At 31.0% G+C, this 13,541-nt stretch overlaps 1 protein-coding gene across 1 annotated transcript in view; it reads right to left on the bottom strand.

The window, feature by feature from the left end:
- Positions 1 to 356: 356 nt before the first annotated feature.
- Snx16 (sorting nexin 16) overlaps positions 357 to 13,541 on the bottom strand; it is a 37,445-nt gene continuing 24,260 nt past the window's right edge. Inside the window, exons 5-8 of the mRNA XM_005335998.4 lie at positions 9,186 to 9,255; positions 3,845 to 3,981; positions 3,192 to 3,311; positions 357 to 2,397 (exon numbers count right to left, since the gene is read on the bottom strand). Of these exons, the coding sequence (XP_005336055.2) occupies positions 2,301 to 2,397; positions 3,192 to 3,311; positions 3,845 to 3,981; positions 9,186 to 9,255 (424 nt within the window). The 3' untranslated portion in view covers positions 357 to 2,300. The remainder of the gene's footprint in view (positions 2,398 to 3,191; positions 3,312 to 3,844; positions 3,982 to 9,185; positions 9,256 to 13,541) is intronic.

Here is a 13,541-nt window from a genome sequence, read left to right as displayed (position 1 = left end):
CTTCAGTGGACAGGTGAAATACATTTTAAAATGTGAAGTTTTATGGTTGCACTACTATTATGTGAACTTAATTCTTAATAGTGTAAGTTTCAAGACTAAAAAAGTATGTTTAATTTAGTTACATTTAACTTTTTTATTAATAATGATTACATATGAAGAGCATTGCACCTATTCACAAAGATTTTTCAAAGATATCAGTGATATGAAGTATAAGCTCATAAGGAAAATCAGACTCATTCCACATCTGCAAAATGCAGCAGCCTTTAAACATAATTCAATTTACAATAATTATAGGGAATAGGGAGGTCACAGAAAGTAGAAGGGAAAAATGGTATTCAACTTCTGAACAACACAGCTACTGTTGTAATGAAAATATAATTTATTAACAAATATAATAATACTGGGAATAAAATGAATTATAAAAGTAAAAAAAAGTCAATTCTAAATATAAATAATGGCAGTTTACCTAGTCAACAGAGTTACTCTTTACCCACCTAGAACTTTACAAAGTTCTGAAAAGTCAGAATTTCAAAGTGTAAGGTTCCCTTTAAGATGTGTTACGCTATAATCTCTGGAATTTGGCAAACATCATCTTGCTTTATTAGCCTCAAAAAGGTATGTATAAATGATTTAACTTTTTAAGCTTTAGGTAAACTCTAGAATAATAATTTTAAAATAAATAAGCAGTTGCATTTACTATATTCATTTCTGTCTCTAAGGATAATAAACACATTTCTAATACACTTTGTGGAAAATGTTCTGAGTAGAGCATATCTGTGCATTTTGAAAAGCCTTTAAATTTTAGGTATGTTGGTAAAAAATAGTCTCCTTTTAAGATAAAAAGTTAACAAATAGCCATGGGATATGTTGATTAATGTCAGTAGAATTTTAAACAACTACATCTTAGTATGTACATTAAGACACTAATAAACTTTTAGTTAGTAAAGAGAAACAAATGGAGACTTAATTCTATTTCCTTAGCAAATGTCTCTGGTTTGAGAAAGCTTATGAAGTTCCACACAACAACTGAGATTTCAAAATGCTAGCATGATTACAATGCATATTAACAGCAACATGCAAACCAGTAGAAACAAAAATAAATGACTAACTTCAGACTATAACAATGAAACAAGGCATTTTAAATAACTGTACACAAAGCTGAAATAAACATAAACATTTTTCAAAAGGCTGACTCACAAAACCTAGGAGACTTTTGTAATATGAAGGCACTACATAATTCTGCTAACTCCACTTACTAAAGAAATTCACCAATTAAACTTGGCACAAATGAGTTTAATTTTCATAAAGTGCATCACTTGGCTAAATACATTAAAAAGAAAATCAGCCATAACACAGCGTAACAACACCTTCACAGACACAGAAATAAAACCACAATGCCATGGGTTCAAGCCATTTAGGAAATCTGCAGTGTCTATGGATTTCTGCTTTCTTTTTTTGTACAACTCCCAATTTCGAATATGTAGTGTATTTTCAAAAGAATATACCTTGATTAGCAAAGAGAGGTAGTGTTCTGAAAAAGGAAAACTCACTCAGTCTACTGATAGAGATTTAAGATGATGATGTGGCAAATAAACTAGTCTAATATATCAATAAACTGGAACATTTATAAAATCTTTACCAATGAGTTCACTTTTAAAATCAAGGCTATTTTGTCACATTAGCTATTATATGATTATAGCTCTTTAAAAGTTTTCCTTTGGTACTAGAAAGTCATTCTCCTCTTTTAAATAGTACTAACATTTCAAATAAGAAATTTTTATTTGGAGATGGCAAACATGTCAACATTCAAAATTCAACTCATCTTTACCCTTACTGTGATGTTCACTGATTTAAGCCATTAATGAAAATATGTCATTTCAGAGATACAAAGAAGTATACATCACCCAGATAGTAACATGCAACTAATTTCCACTTGACTAATGTACCTGTTGATTACACACACACACTCACACAGACACTTATGTCTGGAGCATTATACAGGCAAAACACCATAATAATTTATGTACAGTATTTTAGAATGTAGACCTTGATAATAGAATTCTAACTAGATTTTTTCAGTGTATTAAATACAAAGCTGAATAAAAGACAATTAAAAGCAGCAATGAATATATTTCCTATCCCAATAACTTAAAAAAACTTTTATGTAAACTTTATATATATATACATTCTTGTTCTTTTTGTCAATGTTTCATAGTCCTTTTTTTTCTTTTTAAATGGTATTTGCCACTCTATTCTAAATTTGCTGAAATGTTGAAATGGAGAGCTGCTTGTGTTTTGTATTAGTCTTCTTCAGCGTTATATGCCAATTCTGCTACTTCTATCTCTGGGGTGGCATTTTCAGGTTCACAGAAGCTTAGGTGTGGCTTAGTATCAGCTCTGTAAAAAAAGAGAAACATATCAATGAAGGGATTGCCATTCCACTTTATTAACACCTCCCTTTTCTTCCCCCAGTGCTGGGGATCAAAACTAGGCCCTCATGCATGCTATGAAGTAACTCCACCACTTTGCCATATTCCCCAACCTTTATTTCTCTTTTTTTATTATCTTTAAAAATTATTTACCTTGAGTAAATACTAAATATTCAATGTAAAAGTAATAAAATACTCCATTAAAAATATAGAAATTAGTATTTTTAAGTTGTAATTATCAGGTAACACCTTTGGAAATGTAAATTGAAGTAAATACATAAATAAATGTATTTTAAACTCAGTTCTCCCAACTGCCATTAACAATAAAAATTTACTTTGTTGTTACCATAACAAAATTTGCTTTCATAATTATAGTTCAACAATTACCACTAAAATATTGATGATTATCTTAGATATATATGTAATAAAAATTCTATGTACTTTCAAATATATTATCTTTTCATCATTCTATTAAGGAGGCAGGGTGGTAGATATTATAGTATTCTATTTTGGAATGAAAAGATTTACAAAACTAATTCCCTCTGTCAGAGGCCAGATATTTCAGGCATAGCTTTGAAAAAAAGCAATGAGAAAACACACAGGCTGATGCCAAAGACAAGTTTAGGGAGAACCTAGAACACCTATGGTCTGTTTGTTCAAAAGATGCAGAACACAATAACACTGAGTGTATAAAGAATGCTCTTCAGAATATTAGAATTATTACTTAAATGATTAGGCTATAATAAACTAAATATTATATACCTAGATTCTTCATCCACGATATCTTGATCAACTTCAACTCCACAGGACTCCACTCGTAGGATCTGTCCACCTTCTACTCCTGATACATACAATGATTCTTCAGCTTCTAAAGATAATGTTCTAAAGTATGTTACAGCAAAAAGTTATTTTGTATGAATAAAATAGGTATAAAATAGTAATATGTTTATTCCCGTGAATACATGTAGCTTTAGTAGTCTTCAGTTGTTGCATCTAATGCAGTCACTTTGTCAATAAATTGCTCACCGTGAGAATCAACAGAGAAATTAGTAGTTAAAATTAAAAGGATTTTAAGCCTCAATTTGATAAATGCTGATGAGAAGGTAAATATGTAAATAACCCAAGAAGGTTTTCATATGTGAAAAGTTGGCATATATGCCCAGAAATAAAGATATCACTTAGGTTACAACAAATAATGTTTATCTTTGTTGAACCACTAGAGGTTGATTTTCCTGATGTCCCCCATTCTACAAATGTTCAGCCTTCTAAATTAAATCAAAAGACAATTTATCCAATTTACAAAGGAGGCCAAGATTCTGTGACTTTAAGAATCAGAAACTTCTGAGATCATTAGGGTATGTAGCCCAGAGTATTAGGAGTAGAATTATACTACAAAGGCAAGTATCACAACACACCTGATTCTACTCTCTAAAGCATTTATGTGAAGTTGTTTCTCACTGAGCAGTTTCTTCAATGATTCCACCTCTTTTTGTTTTTCAAGTAGTTCCCTCTGTAAATGGTAATTAGTCTCTTCTAAAGTTTCACAGAAAGCCTTAAAAAATGCAGAAAGAGAATAAAATTAATTACTGATACAGTATTTTTCTTAAGTGCATTACTGAAGAGTCAAGAAAACAGATCAAAATCACAAGTATATTCACTCTCTTGAAATTTACTCTCTATACTCATCTTTTTAGGTCTCTATTATCTTGGCTCTCTTAGTCCCTAAGTATAACTCCCTTTTCTTTAGAATTATTATAGTAGTAAGTAAGTTAGACTGAAAGTGGCTATATATTTACAAATATATTAACAGATTTTTAAAAATCATGTTAGAATATTACGAATAGACTTATGCAAATATACATGAAATTTTCAATTTCTAGAAACAAATAAATTATCAAAACTGACTAACTGAATCAATTGTCAATAATTCAGTTCATTAGTATGTTCTTTAGAAAATTCTGCTGTCGTTTTGTTTGGAATTATAATACATTTACTGATAAATTTGGAAAGTATTAGCTTCATACTATTGAATCTTCCTATCAATAGATCTTCGCTTATTTAAGTCTTCTTATGCCATCTTTACACATGCAAACAAAAGCATTAACAACCCCCCCCAACACAACCCCTATAACTTAGCAAAGGAGAAAAGAAGATAACTTCCTTAACACAAAAACAAAGAGAATAAACAATTTACAACCATCAATGGCTTACGGTAAACACCATATGCTAATGGTAAAATGTAGGATCATTTCCTTTAAAATTAGGAAGGGAGAAAAACGATAATGGCTTCAACTTAATTCCATGGATCCGTGCTAATACAATGAAATGAAAAATATTAAGGACTACAAAAGATAAAAACATAACTGTTAATATTGGAGGTGATATGACTAACTATACAGAAAATCCTAAAGGATCTATAAACTAAGAAAATATTTCAGCAAGGATGTGTCATACAAAATAAATATATAAAATCAATAATGTAACAGTAATAATTTAGAATATAATAAAACACCAATTATAATATAAAAAATGCTAAGAATAAATCCTATGGTTTTTCTTAGAAGTTTAAGAAAAATATTAAACCTTTATTGAAGAACTTTAAAAGAAGACTTAAATAAGCAAAGATCTACTGATAGGAAGATTTAATACTATGAAGACAAAACCTTTCAAAATTAATAACTATATTGTAATTCCAAATAAAATGCCAACAGGAGTTTTTAAGTTGATTCTAAAAGTCATATAGAAGAGTAAACAGCCAACTTTGAAGAGTAAGGAAGAAACCCCTTGATCTGCTTGATACCAAGATTATATATGAAGCTACAGTAATTAACACAATCTAGAGATACGAGACTATCTATTGGCCAAAAATAGTCACAATGAATGTTTTATGATTAAGGAAGAATTCCTAACTAGTTAAGGAAGGAGGAACATTTCCCTAAATGATATAGGGATGAATGGTCATCCATACAGAAAAAGCAAAGTCAATTAAAGGACCCAAGTGTGAAAAGTAGAAGTTTAAACCTATTAGAAAAAAAATTAGAAGAGTATCTTTACATCATGGGTTTAGGGAAGGAAAAAAATCACAGAAAATATGACAAAGGATGGAACAGGAAATTCACAGAAGTCCCAAAGAGTTACTAGATAGAAAAGTTTTGTAAGCCAGCTGGTAATCACAAAATAAAAGGCTGACAATATTCAGTATTAATGAAAACATGGGACAAGAGGAAAATATATTGAGTGAAAGTATAACAAATTTGGGAAGTAATTTAAACATGTCATGGCATATGTTTATACATATACAACAACCAAATGATTACACTCCTGAGTTGAATTATTTAGCGACTATTTATTAAGTTGTAAGGTATTTTTAAATAGTCCTTACATAAATTCTTGGGTTTCCTCCAATATTAAAAACCATTTAGTAAGGGGGTATTTCTTAGGGAAGATGTATGTTAAGAGGAAGAAACTATTTTAGAATAGTTATTAGAAAAATGTGCTGATAGAACTATTTTGCTCTGTTAATGAGACTATAAAAATGGCTTATATTCCTAGAAAACAAAAAATAAAAGACAGATATATATATAAATCTAATTAATTATAATGCTAATTAAAGGTGAATCTATGATGTATATAATTTTCTTCTGTGGCAGAGAGAAACTGTGCCTCAGAACTGGAAAAATCACCTAGCAAATGATCCTAACAATTGATTACATTAATTATCCTAATTCAGACTGTATTCTTTGCCTTTCTAAATTTCTCAAAATTAGGAACAAGAAAATTCAGCTCTCAACCTTTAGAATAACTGAAAATTAGAATTTGAGGAAAGAATAGAAGCTTTAATGATTTTAGCTTTAATTATCTGTATTTATAACATGTTTCTTTAAGATGATTTTTTTATAATTCATTTCTAATTATAAGCTATTCATTAAAGCTAGTATACTAAGACTTCATTTAGTCCAATTATATTATCTCCATACAAATAATAGATTTCAATTTTTCCAAAGGAAGACAGAATAAATTTAGGTCCTTATCCTTCATCTTCTCTGTTCGGATACATGAGAGGATAGAAATGACAGCCTTCAACAGAGAGTAGGAGAAGTAGGTTAGAGACAAGGTTTACTGGATTGAGGATTCCTTATTCTTCAAATAATCTCAATAATCCCACTCTAAGGGATGTAGATTAATAAATCATTTTGAATTTTTTCTTAAAATGAGAGGCTGCTTAAGGAAATACGCAGACTAAAGAGATATATCTCATTAAGATCACTAAATATTTTATTTTGAAAGAAAAGAACACAGAATTTCTTTAAATTTATAATGCAAATAAATCTGTGAGCTAGAAAAGAAATGATAAACAATAATCTTCTATAGCCTAATGTACACTTAGAAATCTGACTTTCCAAACAAATTGTAGATTAACAATATGAACTGGAACAAAAGTGACCACATATTTCTGGGGAGACAAATATCACAGACTTAATTCAGGCAAGTTACTAAACAAACCCACATAATAAGAAAAATAATAAGCACTCTAGGAGGCAGGAATCAGAATCAAGAATTGTTAAAATATATTACCTAAAATGTCTGGTATTTAACAAAAAATTATGTGACATGACAATAAACAATGTAAAACTAAACATATTCAACAGAATCCAAGCAGTCCATAGAAGCTGTATTTAAATAACTTCAAGCATTGGGTATATTAGACAATGGTTTGTAAGGTGGCTATTACATATCTTAAATGAACTAAAAGCAATAGAATTAAAGGTATTTATTACTTACTAAATATCAAATCTGAATAAAGAGAAAGAATATAATATAAAATAAGCAAATGAAAATTCTGGAGTTGAAAAATCCAGTAACTAGAATGAAAAATTAATAGGAGGGGCTCAAGAGCAGATTTAACAGGACAGAAATATGAATCCCCAAAACTTGTAGATCAACAGAAATTACCTAATCTTAAGAAGGGAGAAGAAAATAAATGAAAAATGATTGAAGAAATGAATAGGACTTCAGGAATATGTGATAAGACATGAAGTATATCATGAAGTATACCAAGGAAAAAATGGATTGAAAAAAATACTTGAAGAAATAATGGCTAACAAATTCTCAAGTCTGTTGTATAGCACTAACCTATCAAAACTAAGAGGCTTATTAAAGCCAAAGTGTCATAAACGCAGAGTGTCACACCTTGATACATCATTACCAAATCCTTCTGTGAATCTAGCCTACTTCTTGAAGAAATAGGCCACTTTAACACGTCAACTGCTGATAGATATTGAAAGCAGCAAGGGCAAAATGACTCAGCAAGTATATGGAAACAATATAATTAAAGGTGGACTTTTCATTAGAACAAACAGAAACCCAAAGGAGGTAGAATGACACATTCAAAGTCCTGGAAGAGGACCTATCTGTAAAACTATCACTCAAAAATGAATGAAGAAGGTATCAATATTTGAGGGCAGAAAACTCTCCTATGTTATTAGTGGGAATGCAACATAGTAGAGCAACTTTAGAAAACAGTCTTTGAGTTTCTTTAAAAAGGTAAACATAAGATTGCCATATGACGAAACAATCCTCCTTCCAGGGATCAAGTCAAGAGAAACAAAACTATTTCCCCACAAAAGATTCTATGAAATTGTTCACAGCATTAGTTATAGTAAAACTGGAAACATCAATGTCCCTCAACCAGTAACTATATAAACAAAATATAGTAATGAATACAATGAAAAACCATTCAATAATAAAAAGGAATGAAGTAATGATAGCCATATGCAAAAGACTATATATACTGTATGATAATTACATACACACATCCACATCCACACATTCTGTATGATTCTATATATGAAATATCCGGGAAATATAACTTTGGAGAGACTAAAAGCAGGGTAAAGGTTGCCTTGGGCTGATTGCAAAAGAGCTTATAAGAATTTTTGTTTGAGGTGATGGGAATATGCTAAAACCAGATCATGGTGATGGTGGCATAGCTCTATAAATTTATAAAATACTATTAAATTTTACATTTATAATGGACAAGGAGCATATGAAGGAAGTTTTTGGATAAAGATTTTACTTCATTGATGCTGCTTTTTAAAAGCTACAGTATTCACACTAAAACACAAAGAACCGTCTCAGTTTAACTGAATACAACACTGCTAACCTATCAATTAAATCTGTTCCATTTAAATACCATTAAACATTTGGGGAAAAAACTTGCATAAAATGCAAGCTAATCTATTATTACCAAATCTTTCTGTGAATCTAGCCTACTCCTTGAAGAAATAGGCCACTTAAACACGTCAATTAATGTAATTTGAGTAGCATCAAGCATGAACTGAACTGATAACAAGACAATTACTTGTACTTCTGAAGATAAGTTTTAAATTTGATTTTAGCTGTAGGTTCTTTACTTGGATATGTGACTAGAAAAAACTCAGTATGCAAATAATTCTATTAAATGTAGTAAAACAAAATTTCTAAGTTACTGTTTTTGAAACAGTTAAAGAAGACAGGATTTATTTTAGATCTTCATTGACTACATGATGCTGACGAATTTTTATTTTTTCACTGAACTAGGTCCATGCATTTCAAAGAAAGAAACCTTTGACTCAAACATTAAGAGCTTTCTGTGAAAAACTCTCATGGTCTGAAATGATAATATTTTGCTGCTTGCAAATCTAATTCAAGAAACAATGTAGTTATTGTACTGTATTATTTGTTCCTCTTCCATGTGATATATAATACAGCACTTACCCTGCTTTCTTCTAGGCTATCAAATGGACCTGGTGGATCATCCAGACAAAGAAATTCTCTCACTGCAAGGCTTTTCAAAGGTAAAAAAAATTAGCTGGGGTATAAATAAGTTTACAAAAGATAGTAAGAAGCAGAAGTTACTTTGAAGCTATATAGTATTCTAACCAAGTAGGTTTTGCTGATACATCAAAATAAGCAGTTGGTCATGTGTCTTAATATTAAGTAACAAAATACACATAACAATCTATGAAGGATACAAAATCTAAAGCCGTTTTCTAAGATCTTATAATAAGAATCACAACTTTATGGCTACATACCAACTACAGGACATAAAATATAATTAGAATAATGGTATAAGAGACCAATCTAAGTAATGATTATTATTCTCAACTAGTAACAAAGTCATTATCCAGTTATGAATAAATATAGTTTCTAATTTATACTTCACTTGTTTTCCTTTGGTGGATGCTTCTAAATAACTAAAAAGCATTTACTCTGAAACAACTGAAAGATTGTCCTGAGGTTGTTTATTATGTTAATTTACTTAGTTTTAAAACAATGTTATTGTTTATACTTTGTATTTATCAGAAGTAGGTTAAGAAGGCAGATAACCAAAACATTTTTTCTTTTTACTAAATTTCTTTATAAAAAAAATAGCTCCCCCTTCTACCAAGCAATTTTTGGAGTAATAAACTACTTTATGTGCATGTCAAAGCATAAATGTGCAGTCTTTATTTTTTCATTTATAAAAGATAAGATTATGATTGCTTGATGGGCATAAAGGAGATGACATAAAGGAGATGACAACCTATGCTGAAAAGAGAATGGGACTTTTGAATTCAGATTGTCAAGATAGGTTGATGATGATGGGAAGCTCAAAAAGAGATGGATGGGATTCTTATTGAAATCTTTCCGAAAGAAAAACCAGTATGAACTAATATACAGAAGTAGTGTTAAGAAAAATAATCCAGAAAATCCCAAAGACAGAACAAAGAATAATATGGGAGGGTCTTATTTAATACATCAGAAGATGTGACATTCAGAAAAGCATATTTTAGATTATAAATCTTAATAGCTTGATAAAAAAGGATACACATTCAGGGAAACAAAGAATTTGTGGCTTCATAATAATGGAAGTGATCTTAAATGTGATCTAGTTCAATCATCCATAGTTTTTGTCCCTTTGACAGGCTCAGCCAAGAGTATACTGAAATATTGACAGAGATAATGGATACTAAACCTCTTTGGTTTTTTCATAAACCATCCCATGAGTGAGTGAATAATGCTGACAATTATTTCACTCCCTGTATGTGTGTCTGTCTGTCTCTCTCTCTCTGTCTGTCTGTCTGTCTGTCTCTCTCTCTCTCTCCATATATATATAAAATACAATGTCTTTTCTCCCTGTAGCTTTTATTTATTGTATGTTAGTTCTGCTTTTTTCAGTAGGGGCAGTTGGGCATTCAGAGCAAACCTAAGTCCTCTTTCACTTGGGAAGACTGAACATATGTCAAGAATGTCATCCCATTTCCTCTAACCTTCCATCTCCAAGAATCAGTAATGTTTTCACAGTATACTGCACACACAGAGCTTTCACATGCCCTATTTTAATTTTCACATCAATTATGTGAGGTTAGGATACACACTGTATCTACAATTTACAAATAAAAGTTCAGAGAGGTAAAATAACTTGCCCAATGTCACACAATGCAAATGACAGAAACGAATCTTAAATCTGTCTTCTAATTGTAAATATGTGTCCTTTTCTAGCTTTAAGTTCTTATAAGTGATGTTTTGGTTTAACTTCATTTTTTCTCCTTACACGTCACTTCTCTCAAACATACACAACTTGTCTGTATACCTTTTTAACTATGGCCTTTAGAATCTTTTAACTGGCTTAAGAGCACAGAGTAAAGTAGAAATGGGACTATCACAGTCTTCTGGTATAGATAGTAATTTCATCCACCCAATATTTATATGGGAGTACCCACTATTAGATAAAAATGAAATAAGTTGATCTTGGGCTTGAGAGAACAAAAATGTGCACGAAGCACTGAGAAAACAGCATTTGGTATTGAAAGAAAAATATGCCAAGAAGAATATGGGAGAGTCTCGTTTAATACATCAGTATATGAAAATCCAATATGAGCCATTTTCATATAGGTTTATATTCAGATATCCTCATATTTTAATAATGTTGTTATGTTCATTAATCATTACAATTATTGGACTGCTGACAGAAAAGGAAAAGTGAGTAAAGCAGTAATGTATCTTTTTTCCTATCTTTAATTTACACTAGAAATTTGGCCAATATCATCAGTGATGATGACCGTGCTCCTGCTGGAGAAATCTTTTTTTGGAGTGGCTGTTTTATTTCATTCTCCTCCCCCAAACATTTTTATGATTTCTGGCTCATGAGAGTACTACTTAAATGAACTCACTGGATTCCCTGAGTTTTCTTCCATAAGTTCCAAGGTTATATTCCACACCCTACTTTAAATCTGAAGCATAAGAACATAATTTGAAACTGACTACAACTTTAATTTCCAGCCCACTTTTTCAGTGGTTCACTGTATTTCTTCTGCTTCAACAGGACTCAGAAGTTAACATCCTCACAGTATTCCTGTCCAAGAAGAGAACAAACAAAAATCTCTGAGGAAAGTAGAATCTGAGAAAAGACTGAAACTGCAATACACTCTTATTTTCTTAGGAGAGAAGCTGTCACTGTTGCTTGAGAATCATTGACTTGGGAACTTTATTTAGATTCAATAATATCTACTGGTTGTTTACAAGTGGCATGGGTCTACTTAGTGATTTTCTATACAGTATTAGCACATGATTTATAAACAACTCAAATGAATTCTAATAATACAGAAACACCAAAACATCTATATTAAATAACTGATGGATTAAATGGAATCATTTTATAAGAACCTTACTCTTTTTTAAAAACTGTTCACTGATAAGTTGAATATAGCCCCCTAATTTCTGTTCTATTCTATCCTTGCTTCTTCTATCTGATCATGACAATGAATAGATGATAAAAATACCATGATAAGAGTGAAACCTATCTGGTTAAGGGGAAATCCAACAATCTTGAATTAAAAGGCAAGGAAGAGGGGTTGGGGTTGTGGCTTAGTGGTAGAGTGTTCACCTAGCATGTGCGAGGCCCTGGGTTCGATCCTCAGCACCACATAAAAATAAATAAAATAAAAGTATTGTGTCCAACTACAACTAAAAGATAAACATTTTTTAAAAAAAGGCAAGGAAGAATCATATCACTGAATTCCTCTTATTACCTGGATAGTATATCTGGGAAAACTATTTTAATAAAGCTAAGACCAGTTGTTAACTTAAACTGCCTGAAGATAATGGAGACCACAGGTGGTATCCTTCAGCATCATTTTTATTTTTAGAGCAAATCTTTACTACAGCTCTTTGATTCTCTTTAAAAAGTATTCTTTGAAAAAGTTTCACTGTATTTTCAAATTATGCTCCTAATAAACTAGCTCTATCTACTGAATTTCACTTTATATCTATTTTTTCCTTTCATAGATATGTATCTGTTTACACTTCAAATAATTCTTTTTGAAGTGTTAACAGCTTCATGTGTTTTTTATCTCAAAGGTTGTAATATAAAGAAGCTCCCAAAACTAAGGCCTACAACTCATTAAAAGTTCAGTTAAGAAATAAGTAAAAAATGTACTAAAAATACTAGATGTCAATTCTGCCAAAAGCAAATTAGGCACAAAAAGTCACTGCATAAAAACATTACAGAGGGATTTCAGATAGAAAATGTTCTATCAGTTAATACTTGTCTTCAGTTTTAAGAAAATAGCAAAAAAATATGAAGTACAACCTTGAAGATTAAGGATCAAGGATCATGATTGGTAACAGATAGGGTAGCTACTCTAGTAAGAAGGAACAAAGCCAAACTCTTATTAGAGTTGGCATAAAGCACCTGCTTACATTCATATTTAACTTTCTGATTTGACATATCAGCAAGAGTACATCCTCACTTTTGTAGTGCTGTCCATGCTTCCATGCTGTTACCATGCTGTCTATCATCCTGGCCCATTCTTCCTCCCTCTACCTGGTATCCTTACTCTTCAAGATTCAGCTTATCTAATACCTATTCAAGAAAGCCTTGCTGGCTAAATCCCTTTTCTCTGCTTCTTGTATGTACTACCAAAGCACCTTCATAAGACTTATGCTGTACTACTAGTATTCTGAGTTTACCAAGAAATCTGTTCCACTTAGAGGTAGATGACAGGTTCCTGGACTGCACAGATTATATCCAAATCAACAGTACAGCACAAAATAAGCATTCACCAAACAATAAATTCATTAAAATGAATC

This window comes from Ictidomys tridecemlineatus, chromosome 7 (assembly GCF_052094955.1).
Source record: "Ictidomys tridecemlineatus isolate mIctTri1 chromosome 7, mIctTri1.hap1, whole genome shotgun sequence".
NCBI classification, from domain to species: Eukaryota; Metazoa; Chordata; class Mammalia; order Rodentia; family Sciuridae; genus Ictidomys; species Ictidomys tridecemlineatus.
Note: the sequence above shows the minus strand (reverse complement) of the source record. Positions and strands in the feature narration are given on the sequence as shown.